This window comes from Molothrus aeneus, chromosome 2, assembly GCF_037042795.1.
Source record: "Molothrus aeneus isolate 106 chromosome 2, BPBGC_Maene_1.0, whole genome shotgun sequence".
NCBI classification, from domain to species: Eukaryota; Metazoa; Chordata; class Aves; order Passeriformes; family Icteridae; genus Molothrus; species Molothrus aeneus.
The window spans coordinates 27484031-27505332 of record NC_089647.1 but is presented as its reverse complement, the minus strand read 5'-3'; the positions used below and the strand labels follow the sequence as shown (position 1 = coordinate 27505332).

The 21302-nt window shown below is 47.5% G+C and overlaps 1 protein-coding gene and 1 non-coding gene across 5 annotated transcripts; both read left to right on the top strand.

Annotated features, from left to right (window-relative positions):
• Window positions 1-201: 201 nt before the first annotated feature.
• CHD4 (chromodomain helicase DNA binding protein 4) lies at window positions 202-21100 on the top strand. Of its 4 annotated transcripts, none has more exons than XM_066572163.1 (40): window positions 202-307; window positions 1163-1328; window positions 3308-3435; window positions 3616-3807; window positions 4170-4288; window positions 4694-4935; window positions 5018-5145; window positions 5274-5409; window positions 5850-6031; window positions 6154-6393; window positions 7126-7329; window positions 7411-7616; window positions 7849-7980; window positions 8283-8379; window positions 8760-8951; window positions 9037-9237; window positions 10181-10318; window positions 12269-12390; window positions 12501-12674; window positions 12975-13116; window positions 13567-13698; window positions 13815-13932; window positions 14146-14270; window positions 14558-14795; window positions 14966-15138; window positions 15294-15474; window positions 15576-15662; window positions 15831-15916; window positions 16002-16135; window positions 16620-16764; window positions 16958-17123; window positions 17486-17595; window positions 17821-17956; window positions 18105-18182; window positions 18298-18435; window positions 18530-18638; window positions 18960-19092; window positions 19945-20140; window positions 20242-20433; window positions 20533-21100. In XM_066572163.1, exons 2-40 carry the CDS (start codon window positions 1232-1234, stop codon window positions 20592-20594), a joined length of 5811 nt encoding a protein of 1936 aa, XP_066428260.1. In that variant the 5' UTR covers window positions 202-307; window positions 1163-1231; the 3' UTR covers window positions 20595-21100. The 4 variants fall into 4 exon arrangements, with proteins under 4 accessions (XP_066428260.1, XP_066428259.1, XP_066428261.1 ...); XM_066572162.1 differs by having other exon boundaries at window positions 15828-15916; window positions 17824-17956; XM_066572164.1 differs by having other exon boundaries at window positions 15828-15916; window positions 20242-20417.
• LOC136553841 (small Cajal body-specific RNA 11) lies at window positions 17150-17288 on the top strand. Its single transcript, XR_010783241.1, has one exon. It is a non-coding gene; the product is annotated as a small Cajal body-specific RNA 11 (non-coding RNA).
• Window positions 21101-21302: the final 202 nt, after the last annotated feature.

Sequence of the window (21302 nt, the reverse complement as noted above, 5' to 3'; positions counted from 1 at the left end):
TATGGGATGTTACCGGCGGGAGGGGTGGTTATTATTATGGGATGCCGGGCCGGGCAGTGAGTGGGAAGTTCTGAGGGGAGGGTGAGTATTATGGGATGTCGGGGGGGGGGGGGGAAGGGGGTGTGTGTTTGCCGGGGAGACGGGGGCGGGGCCTGTTGCCGGGGTCCTGGGGCATATTATGGGATGTAGGCGGGAGGGGGCGGGGCCTAGCCGGGTTTTTTTCCCCTTTAAGAGGCGGTGCCGCGGCCGGAGCCATTTTCCCTTCAGCGGCGGCAGCGGCGAGAGAGGAGCCGGGGTCCGGAGCCGGGTGAGGAGCCGGGAGGGAACGAGGGCGGGCAAGGCCATCATCTGCCGTCTCCTGGGGCGCCCGGGCCAGCAGAGGCGTCTCTCCGCCGGACGCCCCGTCGGCTCTGGCCGCAGCTCCTGCGGGGACGCGCCGTCCCTGTGCCCGGGCGGCCGCAGGACGGGTCCGGCCCCTCCTCCCCCGCCCCGCAACCGCCTCGCCGGTGCCCGCAGCCCAGGCCTGCGCCGGCCCCCGGGGAACGGCGGCCCCTCGCCGCACGCCCGCCGGACTTCCCCGGCCCCGCCCCACGCCCCCGCCCGGGAGACGGTGCCCCCCGCCCCCGCCCTGCGCCGCGCAGCCCCGCTCCGGGCGGGGGCGGCGGAGCGGGGCCGCCGAGCCCGCCCGGCCTTTTGTGTGCGGCCGGCGGCCGGGCAGGGGCTGGGCCAGCGCTGCAGTGCCAGCCCGGGGCGGGCTGGGGCTGCTGGCCAGGGCGCCGCGCTGACTGCCGCCCCGCTGGCCCCGGGGCTCCCTTGGAAGCCCGGCTGCCTTGCTTGCCCCGCTGCCTTCTCCCGGCACAAGGCAGAAATAACCGAGGGCGCCTGGCTGCAGAGGACGGGAGAGTTTTCCTTTAGGACAGCTGTTTTGGCTTCCTCGCCAGCGATGAGTTGCTGACTCAGTTTAATATCTAGTGTCTCCAAAGCCTGCTTTATCACAACTCTAAAGTGATCCTTGCTGCCTGCCAGTGGTTCTATTATCCATAGGCTCCAAAGCCAGTAAAGTTGCTGTCTAGGCTTTCTCACAGATCCTCTTAGTAGCACTATCGCTTGGCAGAACGGAGTTCAGTTTTGCTGTAACTTTGTGTTTTTCTTTTCAATGAAGTACTGGCCAGACTGGCAAGAAGACGACAGATAACCTGTGTAAGCCCAGGCCTCCCCCAGTGTGGAGGACATGGCTTCGGGCATTGGATCTCCATCACCATGCTCAGGGGGCAGTGATGATGATGAGATGGAGATCCTGTTGAACAACGCTATCCCCCAGCATCCAGGTATGGGGAGCCTGCAGGGCATGCTTGTGGAGTGGGGATAATGTTGGTTTCAAGCTGAATATGTGAAGTGCATGATGTGTTGGGGAATGTTTTTGGTTTTGGTTTTTTTTTTGCTGCAAGTCACAGGTATGCTTTTGATATCAGAGTCCCAGGGTTACTTTGAAGTGAGAGGCTCGAGGCTTTGTGTCAGGTGGAGCTGACTTTGTTCCAAGCCATTGCAGGTTGTCAGGGCCTGTGCTTGGAGGAGGTGTAGCAGGTGGGGGCAGAGCGGCCAATTCTGACAGGGTACCGAAATGCTTGTGAATTTCAATTTTCATGAATGGGGAGGGGGAAGAGGAAGTAGTATGTGAAAGGGCAGGTTGCCTGGCTTGCTTTCATCTGGGAGCTAAGGCCGGCTGACGTCCAGAAAAAACTGCCCTGGGCTGTTGCGTGACCCACTTTCCTTCATCACCACACCCAATTATTGAGGATTCTTACTCTGTGCTGCTTGCTCACCTTTGCTTTTCTTTAGTCCTTACATCTTGCTTTTTCCCTTGTATTTGCATCCTCATTGTCAATGTGAGGCTTACGTTAGAGCCCTGGGATTTCTTCTGGTTTGCTTTTTTTTTTTTGTTGCTTCTGCTGCTGTTGATGACCTGCTCTGTGGACATGCATCTGGATTCTTCACTTCCTTGTGAAAAAGGAGTGATGTATGTAGTCAGTTGTAGCACAAGTGTGGGATTTCCTATTAACTCATGCTGGAGTGTTGTGTCATATATGAGAAATGTAACTGGAGGAGGGAAGATGGTGTTGTGGAGTTTTGGATTTTTGTTTGTTTGGCATTTTTTTCTTAAGCCTCATCTCTGGAGTTTTCTGGCACCTCTGAGATCTTGGGCAGTATGGGACTATCAGTAATGAAAATCTGTTTGCAAAAAACCTGGTAAAATCACTGCAAAATTGAGAGGTTTAGGTGATACCTTGGAAAGGGTAGGTCATTAGAGGCTCTGAATCAGAACTTGGTGGAGAAGATGCCTGATCCTTGAAGGACCTGGTGTTGCAGCACCATGGGAGCCAAGAGACATCCATTGGCTGGGAATATGGCTGGGGCCAGGCATGGCACTCCAGGTTCTGAGACGTCTATCTGTGCTGTTTCAACCACGGCTGCAGTAGCTCCTCTGACCTGTGGCTTCCTCCATCCTGCCCAGCTCGGGTGGTCAGGAGGCCATTTTCCCTTGGAGGGAGAAGGAGTGACTCCGGCTGTGTGCAGTGGGCGGGGCGGCAGGGAGGGCGGGTGGCCGCGCTGCTACCGCAGCCTGCCACAAAGAGAAGGAAGGGCTGTCTGGCTGCCTCTGCCCCCTCGGGCCAAGGGCAGCCAGGAATGGGGGCACACAGATGGAAGTGTGCACTAGTGCTGGGGAACTGGCGTGTGTTCTGGCCCGGCAGGCAGCTTGCTGGCTGCTGGGGCTGGGGGAAGGTTCTGTCTAATCTGGATCAGAATAGAGTTGCTGAGTAACAACTTTCCTATGGAGGAGGAAAAGTAGTGGCTTACTGGCCTGTGTTTTGCATGCAGCTGTAGGATGTTCTGTACTGCTGAAAAGGCTAGTTTTTTTTTTTTTTTTCCTGGAGATCCATGGACTAAAACAGTATCCTACTCAGGTTCTCAAATGAATTCAGTTTTGCCCCTTTTAGATGTGGCCATCTGTTTTATGCTCTTTCCTCTTCTTGTTGGATTATGGCAAACTTCTTGTCCCCAAGTTCTGACTGCAGTTCTGCTTGGAGAAGCAAGATTGTGGAAATAGGTGGTGTTGGGAGGGGGATAAACCATGTTGGTGGTACCTTAGGATACAGTTTTTGAGTATCTGTTGTGAACAGTAAGAGTTGTAACCACCTCTGCTTGTAAGTACGTAGCAAGAAGCAGACAAGTTGATCTCTGTGAAGGGGGGCTATACTGCACTGCGCAGAAGGGGGTTGAATGAGACATGTCACCTCTTCACATCCAGAACCTGAAGAAGAGCCAGAAGAAGAGCTTCTGTCAGAGGCTGACACTCCCAAAATCAAGAAGAAGAAGAAGCCCAAGAAACTGAAGGAACCCAAAGTTCCCAAGCTCAGCAAGCGTCAGAAGAAGGAGGTAAGAAAAAGGATGCCTAAGGTCACACTCTAAAATATGGATGTAGAAGGTGAGGGTGCTTATTGTTGTTGGCTGATAGCAGCAATCTTTTGAATGAATCTTGTGGAGCTTGGGGAGATAACAGTGTTTAGTGTTTATCCAGGGTATTTTCTCATGCCTGATCTCTCCCTCCCTCCCCAGCTGGGGGACAGCTCTGGTGAGGGGAATGAGTTTGTGGAGGAAGAAGAAGAGGTTCTGCGCTCTGACAGCGAGGGCAGTGATTATACCCCTGGGAAGAAGAAAAAGAAGAAATTAGGACCCAAGAAGGAAAAGAAAAACAAAGCCAAGCGCAAGGAGGAGGAGGAAGAGGAAGAAGAAGATGATGATTCAAAGGTAACAAGTTACCCTGCTGCCTGCTTGCTTCTCATTCCCCATGTAGTATCTGATTTGGGGGATCACTGTGCTTTCCCTTAGTGATTGTACAGGGAGTTGGGACTGTGTAGTCTCTTCTTCCACTAGACCTCTTGACTTCACCTTTTTCCCACCTTGCATTCTTCCCTCTTTACTACTTTAAGCACACATGGAATTTATATTGAATCCAAATACTTTTCCCATTTCCACTGATGTGTTGTTGCAGCTGTGTCCTATGGTAGTGATAAATGGATGTGGGGGGAAAAAAATTCCCTGGGTCATCTGTGGAATGTGGAAGATGTGTGGAAGCTCTGCTCAGAGTTGCCATGCTTCTCTTTTCATAGGAGCCAAAGTCCTCTGCTCAGCTCCTGGAAGACTGGGGCATGGAGGATATTGATCACATCTTCACAGAGGAGGATTACCGCACACTCACCAACTACAAAGCTTTCAGCCAGTTTGTCAGGTGAGCTGCAAGCCTATACTTAAAAAAACTTGGGAACAAAAAAATAGATGGGACAAAAACTAGATCCCTTGATTTTGGAGCCTCAGTGCACACTAGTGTAGTACCTAGAGTGAAAACTGAAGCAACAGTATAATAATTGATTGCTAGCTTTTTTGCTTTCAGTCATCAGGATGGTGCAAGTCCCCTTTCTTCCCTGCTATGCTAAATTCCATTTTTTTGCACCCAAACATTTCCATCTTTCACATAGTGAAGGATGAGAGTGGGGAGATTCATTGGCTGTTGAGATCAGAGATTAGAAAGGAATGTAGTTGAGATAAAGGTGCTGATGGGGGTGGTAGTGGGGAGGAATAATCTGCATTTCAGGGTGGTTCAGTAACCTTTCTTTCATTCCTTAACTGTGCACAGGCCACTTATCGCAGCCAAGAACCCTAAAATAGCAGTGTCGAAGATGATGATGGTCCTGGGAGCCAAATGGAGGGAGTTTAGCACCAACAACCCCTTCAAGGGAAGTTCAGGTGCATCTGTGGCAGCTGCTGCAGCTGCAGCTGTTGCAGTAGTCGAGAGTATGGTGACTAACGTGGATGCTGTCCTGCCACAGCCCCCCGTAGATGTGCCCCTCAGGAAAGCCAAGACAAAGGAGGGCAAAGGTGAGATGAGAGTCTGCAGGAGGATAAAATGTGACTGGTGTCAAGGCCATAGCCCTTCTGACTCTGCCTCCTGTGTTCCCAGGGCCCAATGCCCGGCGGAAGCCAAAGGCCAGTCCTCGTATTCCTGATATCAAGAAACCTAAAACAAAGAAGGTGGCACCACTGAAAATCAAACTGGGAGGATTTGGTTCCAAGCGTAAAAGATCATCAGTAAGTGATGCTCCTTTCTTGACCTTGAGGAGGAGGTCATGATGTGATAGGGATCCTGGGGGTGTGTCTGACTGCTGCTCCCCAGCATGTGTGTCTGAGTAACAAAGCTTTTCTCTTACCTGCCTCAGAGTGAAGATGATGATCTGGATGTGGAGTCAGACTTTGATGATGCCAGCATCAACAGCTACTCTGTGTCAGATGGTTCTACAAGCCGTAGTAGCCGCAGTCGCAAAAAACTCAAGGCTGGGAAGAAGAAAAAGAAAGGTAAAGATACTTGCCACCAGTTGGAGACAACCACAGCTAAGTGTGTAGGAAGATTAGGGGGATATCTCTGTGGAGTTCTGATGTTTAACAGTGTACTTGAGGGAGAATTGATTGTGAAGGAAGAACGTGATATTATTTTGAATAAGGAAAAGGTCTTCAGAAGTTCTTCCAGGAGTTCTTTGTTAGGGAAACAGATGCAGTACTGAGTTTTCCTGGCCTTAACTATACCTTTTATTTCATGGGTGAAAGGGGGCACAAAGGGACTTGTTTTGCTCCTGTATCCAGGTCTTCCTTCTCGCTCTGTTTATTTATATGGAGTAGGAGTTTTGTATTCTGGGTCTCTAGATGGCTGTGTAGGCTTTTGGGAGAAAACTCTCCCTGGCTGTAGGAAACCTGTACCTGTGGCTTGTATTGTGGTAACTCCTCATCACCCTCTGCAGGTGAAGATGACTCCACAGTGGCTGTGGATGGCTATGAGACTGATCACCAGGACTACTGTGAGGTGTGCCAGCAGGGAGGAGAAATTATATTGTGTGATACCTGCCCTCGTGCCTACCACATGGTTTGCCTGGACCCGGACATGGAGAAAGCTCCAGAGGGCAAGTGGAGCTGCCCACACTGTGTGAGTATTGGATTCCCCAAATGGTGCAAGAGATCATATATGAGGGGGATGTCAAGTGGCTTGGGGTTGTTTCTGTGGTAATGAAATAATCACTTTGTTGTTCTGATTTCCCTCTCCCATAGGAAAAAGAGGGCATTCAGTGGGAAGCAAAGGAGGATAACTCTGAAGGTGAGGAAATCCTGGAGGATGTAGTGGGGGATGCTGAGGAAGAGGATGACCACCACATGGAGTTCTGTAGAGTCTGCAAGGATGGAGGAGAGCTGCTGTGCTGTGATGCCTGTCCTTCATCCTATCACATCCACTGTCTGAATCCCCCGCTGCCTGAGATTCCCAATGGAGAATGGCTGTGTCCTCGCTGCACTGTGAGTTTCTGCTAGTACCATTGTCCTATTGCTACAAGAGGTGATTGATCTAATCCCTTTGGATCATCATGTTTCTGTGGAAATACATGGTCCTTTGAAGACTGTCTCCTCACATGCTTTTGTCATAAAGCTTAAAGGCCTGACTTTTTGTAGCTGTACTGTGCTTTGATTGCTTGATTGCTTTCTCCAGACAATGGGAAGAACCAGGCTACAGCCTTTGGGTCTCAAGAGATTTGTCCACATGCAGGGTAGTTGGGCAGTTTTTGGTCCAGCATGCCATGGATCACTTTTTTGGGCTCCTCTATGTGTGTAGAGGCAGAAGATCAAGTGCAAGCAAATTCAGTGCTTTAAGTAATTTAAACTGATGCTGAGACAAACTGGTTTTGCACTGTTGTAAGTTTGTAATGCTAAGACCTTTCTTAGTACATGGTTAGGAGAAATACTATGCTTCTCCAGAAATTTCTTGAAATAGGTAGTATACATGATGCTGATTGCTTACAGAAGGTGATGAACAAAAAAAAAACCTGCATATGTTGGGCCCTTAATTCTACAGCAGAATTTTTTTTGCACGGACTTTCAATGAAGTTGTAGTTGGACAGACTACTGGGCTTGTCAAGTCTAGCAAATTCTATCTGTGTAGTGAAACCATAAAAGTGACTGTTTCTGCTCTTCAGTGCTTCCATATTAGAAGCACATACAGTGTGATGCATCAAGCTCTCTTTAACTTCCCAGTGCCCAGCTTTGAAAGGAAAGGTGCAGAAGATCTTGATCTGGAAATGGGGTCAGCCCCCAGTGGGCCCTGCACCACCACGTCCACCCGACGCAGACCCTAATGCTCCACCACCAAAGCCTCTGGAGGGTCGGCCTGAAAGGCAGTTCTTTGTCAAATGGCAGGGCATGTCCTACTGGCACTGCTCCTGGGTGTCAGAGTTGCAGGTGAGTGGAGGAACCTACCATGGCATAAGGGTGGGCAATTGAGGCTGAAACACCTAGTGACTGCTTGTGTCCTGACTGCAGCTGGAGTTGCACTGCCAGGTCATGTTTCGTAACTACCAACGCAAAAATGATATGGATGAGCCGCCCTCAGGAGACTTTGGAGGGGAAGAAGAGAAAAGCCGAAAGAGAAAAAACAAGGACCCCAAATACGCTGAGATGGAAGAGCGTTTCTATCGATATGGGATCAAGCCAGAGTGGATGATGATCCACAGGATCCTTAATCATAGGTAGGGGGTGTAACAAAGAGGATTTTCAACAAAGACCTTAAGCAGGGCTAAGGGAGAGGGGATGAGCTAAACCGCAGTATGACTGGGAGAAACAGTGGGAGTTCTTTGTTGGTATAACAGACATTGTTGTTCTGTTTTTCCTGCTTCATTAAGAGGTCTTCCTTTCCATTTGAGTGGATTGGGGGAATCCTGCCATCTCACTGTGCTTGAGACTTACTGGTTTCTTCTGCAGTGTCGATAAGAAGGGTAATGTCCACTATTTGATTAAATGGAGAGACCTACCCTATGACCAGGCATCCTGGGAAAGTGAAGATGTGGATATTCAAGATTATGACCTCTACAAGCAAGCCTACTGGAATCACAGGTAGGAGAAGTATCTGGAGGTTGTTTTCCTTTCCCTTCCCTCAAGACAAAATACTTCAGTATGTCAGCCTCTGTCACTGGCTGGATTAATAGATGAAAATGGGCAAGAAGCATCTCCTTGTTGGTGACTCCTTATGCCTTTGGGCAGGGACCTTCTTCCTCTCTACCATGAAGGTTCCAGCCCTGTTCTCTTGAGCCTTTTTGAGTTGGGTGATTGCCCTCCTGTCCTCTGCAATAATTTTTGCTCCATCTGTTAATAAAAAACCATTAAACTTACATGTCCTTGGGACTGTGTCTGCATAGGGAGCTGATGCGAGGTGAAGAGGGCAGGCCTGGTAAGAAGTTAAAGAAAGTGAAGATGCGGAAACTGGAAAGACCCCCGGAGACTCCCACAGTAGATGTGAGTTATGCTTTTTGCTTTGGAGCCATCTGATAGAGCTGCTTATTTTGAGGTGCCTGCAGAAAAATAGGAAACTGAAGAGTGACCAGCGTATGGTTTGGAGCTCCCTCATAGCCCAAAGAATAAGTGGCATTAGGGAGCCTTCAGACCAAGGTCCACTGTGTCCATTGGGTCAGACTCCCTAGCTCTTGGTGAAAGGGTTTTACCAAAAAAAAAGGCTTCTTGTTGGATGCCTTTGGCCATTTGGAAATTGGCTTTGATGGTTGTCATCTGTGGACCCTCATTTGTACTAGTGAATATAAGGGTGGCTAAGAAGAAGGACTCTTGTTAGTTATCTGAGGGAGTGAAAGGATTCCAACTCTTCCTTCTTTCCACTATAGCCAACAGTGAAATATGACCGGCAACCGGAGTACCTCGATGTAACAGGGGGGACCTTGCATCCCTACCAGCTGGAAGGGCTGAATTGGCTGCGCTTCTCTTGGGCCCAGGGCACAGATACAATCTTGGCTGATGAGATGGGTCTGGGGAAGACTGTGCAGACAGCAGTGTTCCTGTATTCCTTATACAAAGAGGTGAGAGCTGGGAGGTCACTGCCCAGGGACAGTCTGCCTGTATTAGTGATTGCAGTCATCTAATGCTCTTACTGACTATTTGTAGGGCCACTCCAAGGGTCCCTTCTTGGTGAGTGCACCACTGTCCACAATCATCAACTGGGAACGAGAATTTGAGATGTGGGCCCCAGATATGTATGTAGTGACCTACGTTGGGGACAAGGACAGCCGGGCCATCATCCGTGAGAATGAGTTCACTTTTGAGGATAATGCCATACGTGGAGGCAAAAAAGCATCCAGAATGAAGGTAACAGAACTCTGCTTTAATACAAGCCTGAATTGAGATGCATTCAACTGACTTTGAGCGGCTGAGATTCAGATACTCTGCTGTCCCTGAGAGCTGATTATGCTTGTAGTTTCCAAGGGGAAATAACTCCAAATTGATGACAAGTGGACATTCAGACTCTTGCTATAGACTGTTTAAATACTCCTGCTAGTCTGAACTGATTTAGTACTGGAGAAAGACAGTTGACTAAGGTAATACTGATCCTAGGCAAGTCCCTCTGTCTTCCCTACTTAACCTGTGAAGTTGTGCTTCTTTAGTTCTACAGATCTAAGTTCATGTCAGAATTGCCACTCTGTGTAAAACACAAATACACAAAACAAGTATGAACCTTTTCATCCTGAGGAATTGGCTGACAGGCTGTACCCAGACATGTGAGAAATTGCATTTTGTGCCCAGACAGGAAGACTCTGACCTAGGTGGCTACTTCTTGTAGAACTGAAGTCTTCCTGATAAAACCAAGATGGCAGCTAAAGTATTTTCAGTGGCAGAGGCAGATACTCATTTCCTTCCTTTGAAATGGAACAGCCTTAAGTATTAATAGTAATTTAAAGCTTCATGGTACACTATTTATCTTTAGAAGTCTTAGCTTTCTGGTGAGCCACTCTTCTCCAAATCTCAATTCTCTAACATGCCTTTACTCACTACTTACTTCTTAAACATCTTTGTTAGAGTATTTGGCATCTGTCCAAAAACAGCAAGTACTGAGGGGGTTAAGGAGACTTACATGTGTTGAGAGCAATAGGGAATTAAAAGGCTAAAATGGTTTGGGCAGCATTTTGAGTCTTGTGACAGGAGACTGTGAGTATGAAAGTTTATGTGCTGTTGACCATGGCTTATCAGGATGACTTTATGGACGAGCACTGCATCCTCTATCCCATTACATGTTCATTCTTTTCCTTTGCAGAAGGAGGCTGCTGTCAAGTTCCATGTGCTTCTGACTTCCTATGAATTGATCACAATTGATATGGCCATACTAGGCTCTATTGACTGGGCCTGTCTCATTGTGGATGAAGCTCACAGACTGAAGAACAACCAGTCTAAGGTACAGAGAAGCATAGGTGGCTCGTGGGCATGGCATATGTTGCAGGGGAGAGAGACAGCTCTTAGTCATTTGTTCAGTAGTAAATTTGATGTGTTAATAAAAAGAAAAATCAACAGCCTGGATTTGGAGATCAATCATCATTGGCAACAGCTTTACTTATATAGATCACTGGTTAAAACAGCTTTCTTTCCAGGTGAATGGGCAATTGGTCTAGACTGAAAAACAGAAAAACCTGGATGTGGTTGTTGCTTTGAAATACAAAATGATTTCTCTGAAAGCATCACACACCTGCACCACCTCTATTCTGTACAGGTTTACCATGCTGAGCATAAAACATGCTCCATGAGCAGAATTACCCTGCTTCCAGAGTAGGCTTGCTCTCTGTGTTTATCTGGCTTTGTAGCAGAACTAATTAGGTGTTGCAGAAACTGAAGGTGGGCAGAGGTGTTTAAAAATGCCTGGGTAGGTGCTGAAAGCCATATAGTTGCTTTAATATGAGCCTGCACCTTAACTAAGCTTGTTTGAATTGAGTAGACTTGACTGTACTTTCTTAATCCAGCCCCTCCCTAGGTGGGCCTTGTGCCTTAATTCTGGTATTGATTTGTCTGTCTTCAGCTGGATTCCAGTGCTCTGTATGCCAAAACCAATTTTTATTGGAAAGCTGGGTTTAGAGGTTCCTGGAGACTGTAAGAGAAAATTGCTGCTTGATTTCTTTTTTTTGTTTGTTTTGTTTAAATGGCTTTAGTGTTTTGGATCTTGGCATGAGGTATCTTCCTGAGACATCACAGCTGTGCATGCAGTTCAGTTTCTAGATCTTGTTTTGTTGTAGGCACTAAGACTGGATGCCATTCTGTGCTTAGCATTGAAACCACTGGAAGTAGGAATGAATGCTTACTATTAATATTCATTAATTGAAAGAGGATGTAAAGGCTCAAGGTCACACTATGACACTATGCAGAACCATTAAATCTTTTTCTACAGCAGTTTCCTGTCCTATAAGAACAGCTTATAGGTGTTTGGCTGCAAGATAGATTAGGTCAGGTGCTTCTTGACAAATTTGGGTCATCTCCTAAAGTTTTGCAGATATAATTAGTAACTTCCACATTTGATTCCAAAATAAAAATATTTTAACTATAACTACATAGAAAGATAAGTCCCTGTGGAGGCCACTAGAAGTACTATTCTGGTGCAATAACCAAAACACAAGTGATTTGTTTTTTGTTTACCATTTAGTACAGCTGCTTTCATTAAGTTTGACCTTGTGTCATGCTAAGTGTATGATAAGCAAAGAAATGGCCAAACTGATAAATTACTGCTTTACTGTTAATTTGTGCAGGTGAACATGATAGACTTGTGCTTTTCAGTGCAGTACTTTTAACTGCTCACTACATCTGTCTGGAATTACTTCATTTTTGTGAAAGCCAGTGCAAATTACCTTTAGAACACATTGGCAAACCCTTAGCTCTTTTTCTCCTCTGCTTGTTCAGGGCTCTGGAGCACTGCCAGGAGTGATATGAATAGGAAGAGTGACTTAGTTATTTCTAGAATTCTCAAGGCAGAGTAGTTGTAGGAATGTGGAACGCTAATTTAGGAAGAAAAAATACATAGTACAGCAGTCTAGAAAGGATTTGTGGTCTGAAAGAGATTGTGACTTGTAAGAGCAAAGGAAAACCTACTTGCACCTGATGGCTCAGAGGATTTGCTGCAGTCATGGTTTAGCTATGCAGAACAATGATCCAAATAAGATCAGTCTAGTAACCCTGGCTGGAATGTGAACTACTTGAAAGTCTTGTCCAAACAGCTGATGTGATCTAAATTGAACCCTAGATTGGTGTCAACTTTCTAGAATTATTTTTTTTTTTTAAGTCTATGACTTAATAAGCCTTTGGTGTATTTGTGTGTGAGTTTTGGTTTATTTTCCCACTTTCTTCCCTGCTTTGTCCTTTCCAGTTCTTCCGTGTGCTGAATGGTTACTCCCTCCAGCACAAGCTGCTGCTTACGGGAACTCCCCTGCAGAACAACCTGGAGGAACTGTTCCACCTGCTGAACTTCCTGACGCCCGAGAGATTCCAGTATGTCTTGCCGTGCCAGTCAGCCTGCCTGTCTTGTCACTCCTTTCCCCTCGCTTGCTCTTTTGCTCTTTTTCCTTTGTGCTGTTTGCTGAGTGTCTGTTTCCCTGCAGTAACTTGGAGGGCTTCCTAGAAGAGTTTGCGGATATTGCCAAGGAAGATCAGATCAAGAAGCTGCACGACATGCTGGGCCCGCATATGCTGAGGCGTCTCAAGGCTGATGTTTTCAAGAATATGCCATCTAAGACTGAACTCATTGTCAGAGTGGAGCTGAGTCCCATGCAGAAGTGAGTGTGGGGGTGAAGAGAGCCCTTGCTGTTGAACTGCTGTTTCTCTGCTCTGCCGTTTAAAAGAGGATGCTGAAGCAGCCTTATCCTTACTCTTCAGGGTTTTCTGCATAGTGGCTGCCACTAGAGCAGGAAGGACTAATCCTGAGCTCTGGTGTAAGGGATAAAGAGATAGTGAGTGCCACTGGCAGAGCCTAGGGTAGTATTGCCAGAAGCTGTGCAGAGTTTAGTAAGAGAAGAGTAGGTTAGTCATTCTCATGACAACTGGCTGAGTTGTTTTATTTTCTTTTTTGTTTTCAGGAAATACTATAAATACATTTTGACAAGAAACTTTGAGGCACTGAATGCACGGGGTGGTGGTAACCAAGTCTCATTGCTCAATGTTGTTATGGATCTGAAGAAGTGCTGTAACCACCCGTATCTCTTTCCTGTGGCTGCTATGGTATGTCCAGTCACTTATTCTGTATAAGCAAATTCCCTGCTGGCTGTTACCAGGAAGCCAGTTAGCTCCCTAGGTGAGGCATGGAGGGGTTCCCATTTCTCTCCTTCTGCTTTTATGTGTTTTTTTTCATCCTGTCTTTATTTAGACCCAGCATGCTGGAAGGCTATTTCTTTTCTAGCACGTTTATGTGATAGGTAGGAGCTATCTTTTGATTCGATTCATGTGCGGTTGTGAAGACTGTAAGAGTAGGGACTAAGTAAGAAAAGAGAAGAGTATGTAGGAGTCAAATGGCAAGAGAACAGGGACAGGGTAGCACTGATGTTTCGTACAGGCAGTGGTTGTGCCAAGGTCAGTGGAGCCAGCATCAGCTGGGGACTAAGGCAAAGTTACATCCCTTCAGGCTGTTTGTGTGCTTTGCACCTTATTCCCTCTTTCTCTTTTTCTTTTTAGGAAGCTCCAAAAATGCCAAATGGCATGTATGATGGTAGTGCACTTATTCGAGCCTCTGGAAAGCTGTTGCTGCTCCAGAAGATGTTAAAGAACCTGAAGGAAGGAGGTCACAGGGTGCTCATATTCTCTCAGGTATATGGAAAAAAACCTTTAGGCCTGGAATACTTTTTCTGAGAAAGAAGTCTGTTGATCTAGTATCCACTTGGCCCGCCCTCACTCTTCTGTGGTGGTGCTTTTCCAATATGCAGATGACTAAAATGTTGGACCTTCTAGAAGATTTTTTGGAACACGAAGGGTACAAATACGAGCGGATTGATGGAGGAATCACAGGGAACATGCGTCAGGAGGCTATTGATCGCTTCAATGGTATACAGTCACCTACTTTTTCTGTAAAATGAAAGCTTGCCTTGTATGTGCTTAATACTCATGGGATTGTTGTGCCCCAAGTCTTCTATTGCTTTCTGGAATCTTAAATTAGTAGCAATTCCCTGTCAGGTGATGTGGGTCAATTAAAAATTCTTCTTTGAGTACTGCACATTCTCTTGATTACTTTTATTCTCTTTTTTTTTTTAATCTAAGCTCCTGGAGCTCAGCAGTTCTGCTTTCTGCTTTCAACTCGAGCTGGGGGTCTTGGTATTAACTTGGCCACAGCAGATACTGTGATTATCTACGATTCAGACTGGAACCCCCACAATGATATCCAGGTGAGTCTGAATGGGATCACTCATTATGGAGTAATCCTGAGGAAGAGGAGACACTAAGTCATCAGAGTGAAGTAGTGTGAGACTTCCCCTCTAAAATACGTGAAATTAGAGCAGTGAGGATGGGTAGAGATGGGAAGTGAAACAGTGGAGCAATCTTCTAGGGCACAGCCTTCACTAAAGCTAAGAGCGAACGTGAGGGCAGGTGGGAGGCTTGTGGAGGTAGGTGGGGTATGTCAGACCTGCTGCTTGTGCATCTCTAGATTGTTCTGAGCACGTCTCTTTTCTAGGCCTTCAGCCGTGCACACAGAATTGGACAGAACAAGAAAGTGATGATATACCGCTTTGTGACGAGGGCCTCAGTGGAGGAGCGTATCACTCAGGTGGCCAAGAAGAAAATGATGCTAACTCACCTGGTAGTGAGACCAGGATTGGGCTCCAAGACAGGCTCCATGTCCAAGCAGGAGCTTGATGACATTCTCAAATTTGGCACTGAAGAACTCTTCAAGGATGAAGCAACTGAGGGGGGTGAGTGCCTGGGAGTAGAAGTGAAGGGGGTGGGGAGATCTGACCCCTTATTTAGTGAGAGACTGTAGACACAGTGCTGATTATAACTCTACAGAGAGGGTCTAGAGTGGCATTCCCTTTCATAGTCCATTGAGATCCATACAGCAATGGTCCCTGTACTCTTCCTTCAGGGGATAACAAAGAAGGTGAGGACAGTAGTGTCATCCACTATGATGACAAAGCAATTGAGCGTCTGTTGGATCGGAACCAGGATGAAACGGAAGATACAGAACTTCAGGGCATGAATGAATATCTCAGCTCCTTCAAGGTGGCCCAGTATGTGGTTCGTGAGGAGGAGATGGGGGTGAGTATGAGGCCTAATACATTCTCCGAAGTGATGGAGGATCAATTAAGTTAATTGAGCTCTGAAGCATTTAAGGCTAAGCAGGCAGGCATATATCTGCTATGACAGGCTAGGACTTGGAGCATAGGGCCCTAAGTTGGTTACCTCTCTGGCAGGAGGAAGAGGAAGTTGAACGGGAAATTATCAAGCAGGAGGAATCGGTAGATCCTGATTACTGGGAGAAACTGCTCCGTCACCATTATGAGCAACAGCAGGAGGATCTGGCCAGGAATCTGGGCAAGGGCAAACGTATTCGCAAGCAAGTGAACTACAACGATGGCTCGCAGGAGGATAGAGGTACAAATCCACAGGAGCCTGAGGGGAAAAACGGGTGTAAGTATATGTTGCTGGGAAGTAACGGAGTAGCGTCTCAGGCTCACGTGCTGTTTTTCTTTCAGACTGGCAGGATGACCAGTCAGATAATCAGTCAGACTATTCAGTTGCTTCTGAAGAAGGAGACGAGGACTTTGATGAGAGATCTGAAGGTAAGTTCTACTGGAGACAGAGTTCCTGGGCTGCTTTGAGTGTGGGAACAGCTGGGACTTGATTTGGGTGATTTACACATTTTGTGGTGCTCTCCTGCTGGGGCAGTACTCACACAACAACGTGCTGTGCATTGTCTCTTTACTTAGCTGCATTTCTCTCTTCAGCAGCTCGTCGGCCTAGCCGCAAGGGCCTGAGAAACGACAAGGATAAGCCTCTGCCTCCCTTACTGGCCCGTGTGGGAGGGAACATCGAGGTAAGTTGTACCAGGGAAGGCATTTGCATCCCAGCTGCTCCTGTATTCCTCTTGCCATATCCGTCTGTCTGCTCCTTCATTCCAGGTGCTGGGTTTCAACGCTCGCCAGCGGAAAGCCTTCCTCAATGCTATCATGCGCTACGGAATGCCACCTCAGGATGCCTTCACCACTCAGTGGCTTGTTCGGGACCTCCGTGGCAAGTCAGAGAAAGAGTTCAAGTGAGTTTGCAGTACGCAGGAATGGAAGACTGACAGGAGCTAGACCTGTCTGGCAAGAATGAGAATTGGGCCTTTTCTTGGAGACTACATTTCCTTAACTTATTGGTTGATTCTTTGTGGGAGAAAGAAGTATAAGCTGGGATTGTTGATAACTCTTACTTGGATCTGACTCTTCAGTCACCAAAAGTAAATGCTTTTATAGGAGTAGCATGGCTCTACAAGCATGTAGGGAATACTCTCACAGAGTCTTGTGTGGGTTTATGATTGTTTCTGGCTCAAGATTCTTGAGTAAGCTGTGTGTCCTCTATGTACTTAGTGATTCTGTTAGGAAATTCTCCCTTGAAGAAGCCTGGAGCCCCAGAACCTCTTACTATGAGTTAAGAGTCTCGGGGTAATTTTCCTTTTGTGCTGGCAGGAGTCTGACAATGCATGTCTCCAGATAATGCAATTTATGAACTAATTGCTTCTCTCTCAATCTCTGCAGGGCCTACGTCTCGCTGTTCATGCGCCATTTATGTGAACCTGGAGCTGATGGTGCTGAGACCTTTGCAGATGGGGTCCCACGGGAAGGTCTTTCTCGGCAGCACGTCCTTACTCGCATTGGGGTCATGTCACTTATACGCAAAAAGGTGAGTGCCTGGCAGAGCAGTGTGGCCTTTGCTGGCCTTACATACAACTGTAGTCACTGGGGTCTTGAGCTGGAGAGTTACCTCTTCTTTCACCGCTACTTTTGTTGTGTGCTTAGTGCTCTGCCCATACAGGTGTAAGGATGAGTTTTATATGACTCCTCCAGTGATATGTCTTTCTCTCCCTCTTGTGCAGGTGCAGGAATTTGAGCATGTGAACGGCCGCTGGAGTATGCCAGAACTGGCAGAGATAGAGGAGAACAAGAAACTGTCACAGCCCAGCTCACCCTCTCCCAAAACTCCAACTCCTTCAACACCAGGGGATACACAGCCGAACACACCAGCCCCTGTTCCTCCACCTGGTGAGGGCTCCCTCTTGTACAGCCCTGCGTCCTGACCTTAGCCTGGCTGTTCCCCTCACCAGACCTGTGGTGCTGGGGTCTGGGGGAGGACGCAGATCAACTTACTCTCATGTTAGGAGGGCTGCCAAAGACATGTGCAAGCCCTTAAAGGCAAGAGAGGACACTGGCTTTCCTGGGATGAGCTGGCATCAGTGAGAAGCCCAGCATTTGTAGTGGGCAGGAAAAGGAAGGAGGAGTCATGTTAGTTCCATTTTGATGGGCCTGATCTCTGGGAGCTAAGAAGTGGTCTTGGTAGTGGGGAAGGCCTTACTGATTTGCTTCTCTTTTGTCTCCTGTGCTGCTCTGGCATGGGGAATACACAGAAGATGGAGTAAAAGTGGAAGAAGGAGCTAGTGCTAAGGAGCAAGGAGAGCCTTCTGAACCAGAGAAGGAGCTCAGTGCCTCTGCTACTGAAACAGAGGCCCCTATGGAGGTGAGTTTTGGCTTTTTTGCCTTGTAATTGTTAATTTCTCTACTTCTGCCACCTCTTTGTTTTAGCTGAGGCAGAGATGAGTTTTGAGAGTGATGCTTTAAGATAACTCTCTGGTCCTCAGAATTGGCCTCACCGTTTTGTGTGTGTCTGCTTTTCAAATGACTGTGACTGTGTTCTGTTGTCATGCACTGCTATACTTTGTGTCTCACTGATCACTGTCCTCAGCAGAGTGCTCAGCCTGTGGAGACACCACCCCAGGAAGCAAAATCCCCAGTGAACTCCACAGAAGCAGATGAAAAAAAAGTAGAGGAAACAGAAGTGAAGGAAAGACCAGATGAACCAATGGAAGTAGAAAGCAAAGGTACAAAGCACTTAATCCTGAAGAAATAGGCTGAAATGTAAAAATCAACTGGGAAGTTGCAGTATAGTATTGGGTTTAATTGGTTGAAGAATAAAACTATGGACTTGCTATGTTCCTGTGCATCTCATGTTCCCCTTCTTTCCTGCAGCTGATGTGGAGAAAGTGGAAGACAGAGCAGCTACTGAAAATCCTCCTGACCCTCCTATAATCACTCTGGATGAGAAAGGTGAGGCATGATGACTCCCTTCTCTTCCTTAACCCTTCTTCTGCAAGGATTCATTGTGGGTCCAACTTGTTGCAGTACCTGCCATGTTTGCTTTAAAAATTTCCTATGTGTACAGATGAGAAAAAGGATGATGATAAGAGAGATGTGGTGATGCTGCAGAATGGAGAGATGCTGAAAGAGTCAGTAGATGAAAGGCACAAGAAGGCAGTAAAGCAGCGCTTCATGTTCAACATAGCAGATGGTGGTTTCACTGGTATGTGATCTTTATCTACTTGAGCTCGTTTATAAGCTCCTGCTTATGTTTGTGAAATAACTTCCACCTGTTCTGGTGTCTCTTGCCTTTGCAGAACTACACTCCCTCTGGCAGAATGAGGAGCGGGCTGCCACTGTCACCAAGAAGACCTATGAGATCTGGCATCGGCGTCATGACTACTGGCTCCTAGCTGGGATTATCAAGTATCCTTGCCATGACAGACACATTCTCCCACCTTGTACATAACTTGTCACGGGGAAAGTGACCGTTCTGGATCTGACTGGCATAGGTTAAGTGAGAGAGTGCTTTATCTTCACAAGAGTGAAAGTGATGATGGGAGGGGGAGCTTCTTCTTGCAGCATAGTTAAGACTTGGCGGGACATAGTTCTCATTCCCCTTCCTTGGCTCCTGTTTGTCCCCTCTCTGTACCCCCTTTCCCCACTCCCTCTGGAGAACAGTACTGCCTGGGCTGTGTATTCCCTTGTTTTCACTGCCTTTGTTTGCCTGAGCTCATCCCATCTCAGTCATGGCTATGCCCGTTGGCAGGATATTCAGAATGATCCACGTTACGCCATCCTCAATGAACCCTTCAAGGGTGAGATGAACAGGGGTAACTTCCTGGAAATAAAGAATAAGTTTTTGGCAAGGAGATTTAAGGTAAGGATTTCTCTTTAGTGTGATAACTGCCTGGATCTCTAAGAACAGGTTCTTGCACTTCTGGGTTTCCACCAAGAAAGTGAAAGATGTATGCAATGCCTTTTGTTTTAGGGGTAATAAAAAAGCAGCATATCTCAGGATCATGCAGTTGCTCCATGATAGGAGCTCCCTTTTTTCTGGAAGTGGTGTTGGGCAGCTTGGTTCAGTGCTCTCTATCCAAATGTTTATTGAACAACTAAGCAAGAGGCTTAAGGTTCAAGTGGCTTCTGCTCAGTCTGCTACAACCCACTCCATGTACCTGAACAGAACTCTGGTTGCTGAAAGGCCTTCCTTCAGTCTCTACTTGATCCTCTTTAGGAGTGAACATAGCTTAGTTGTGGGAGTGATTTACAATCAGGTAAAAGCCATGTAGGTCTCAGTCTTGGGGCAAAATGTTGATTAACTATAGACTGAATTATAAGTTGTGCACTGACAGGATTCCAGCTGATTTCTCCAAATGCTTACAAGATTCTAGACTCTCTCTATAAATAGGATGGAATACTTTTCCCTTGGGTTCAAGGAATAATCTCCATCCCATTTGCCTCATAAAGAATGGGTAAAAAGAATCAGAGCAGGAATGAAGATACTAGAGGAGTTGTAGTAGTCTATTAAACCCAATATGTGTATCTGACTTTGCTTCATGAAGCTCTTACTGTTTTGGGCTACTCAGTAAAACCGGCTGGTGAAAAGAGATTCAGCTACACAATCTCCCCTTACGAGCTGGTGGGGAATTGGATCAGGAGAGACTGGGGGCACAGACAAGGCTCCCTCTGAGGCAGCTGCTGAAAGACTCATTGCTGCCCCACCTTGCAGCTCCTGGAGCAAGCGCTGGTGATCGAGGAGCAGTTGCGGCGAGCTGCCTATCTGAACATGTCCGAAGACCCATCTCACCCCTCCATGGCTCTGAACACACGTTTTGCGGAGGTGGAATGCCTGGCTGAGAGCCACCAGCACCTATCCAAGGAATCAATGGCTGGGAATAAACCAGCCAATGCCGTACTGCACAAAGGTAATGCAGTGTGTTAAACAGGGGTGGGATAGGTGTTCAGCAGTGTTGTCCCCTCTGGGGTGTCTCTTTCCCGTCCGAACAGATGTCCCTTTCTCTTGTAGTTCTGAAGCAGCTGGAGGAGCTTTTGAGTGACATGAAGGCCGATGTGACCCGTCTGCCCGCCACGATTGCCCGCATCCCCCCTGTGGCGGTGCGCCTCCAGATGTCGGAGCGCAACATCCTCAGCCGCCTGGCCAACCGCAGCAGCGAGCCCCCGCCGCCGCCCCCGCCCCAACAAGTACGTACCCGCTCTGGTCAGTACGGGAGCCACGGGGGGGAGGGGCCCTCCGAGGGCCGGGCCGGGCTCCCGTGACCAGCCCGGGAGTCTCAGCTCCTCCTCTCTTGCCCTGCAGGTGGCCCAGCAGCAGTGAGTTCCTGGCCCAGTGCTGTTGACCTTTCGGCCAAGCTGAAGTGACTCCCCTAGCCCACCCCTTCACACTCTACCCCTCTGCCTGACATTCCTGACTGGGTGCTGTTTCCCTCCATGGAAGCTGCTGCTCAGGTCTCTGGAAGGAGAAGAAACTCCTTCCTCTGCAGCCAGCCCGTTGGAGCAAGGAGTGTGTTTAGGAGAGAGGGGGATGGATGTATGATGGACTCTGTACATAGTGACTGGAGGCCCCAGCGCCATGTCTGTTACATGGAGAAACCTGGCTGCATTGCTCGTTGCCTCCGCCTGGAATTCCAGTTTTCGTTCTTAATTTTATTTTGAGTTTGTTTACTGAGACAAGTGTGCAGGCAAGACCAAGCAAAAGCCAGGACAGAGACAAAGCTACCTCCATCAAAATCCTTTTTAATACAAAAACTGACCGGACTTGTCGACTAATAAGCAGCTTGAAGACAAAAGCAAACAACAATGAAAAACCAACAAAAAACAGAGCAAAATGTTGATAAAACTGAAAAATAAAGTTTCCTTGTATTTTATTTTGTTGTCTGTAGTATCATGAGTGTACTAGGGTAAGTATGTGGTCTCAGCATTGAAAGAAGAATTAGTCATGTGTTTTTGCTGTATCAGAGCAGCTTTTCGGGTATCTTACACCTCTGAGAAGGGCAGTAGATGGCAGTGTTTAAGGCCAGGCGCCAGAAGGCCTTGAGGAACCTGGTCTCAGGAGGAGTGCTGTCCCTG

Bases quoted from the DNA above. Each gene is read 5' to 3' on its own strand.
- CHD4 (XM_066572161.1), top strand. From the start codon at position 1,232: ATGGCTTCGGGCATTGGATCTCCATCACCATGCTCAGGGGGCAGTGAT. The intron at 12,391-12,500 runs GTATGTCTTGCC...GTTTCCCTGCAG, and splicing joins CTGACGCCCGAGAGATTCCA to TAACTTGGAGGGCTTCCTAG. The intron at 14,796-14,965 runs GTGAGTGCCTGG...CTCTTCCTTCAG, and splicing joins GGATGAAGCAACTGAGGGGG to GGGATAACAAAGAAGGTGAG.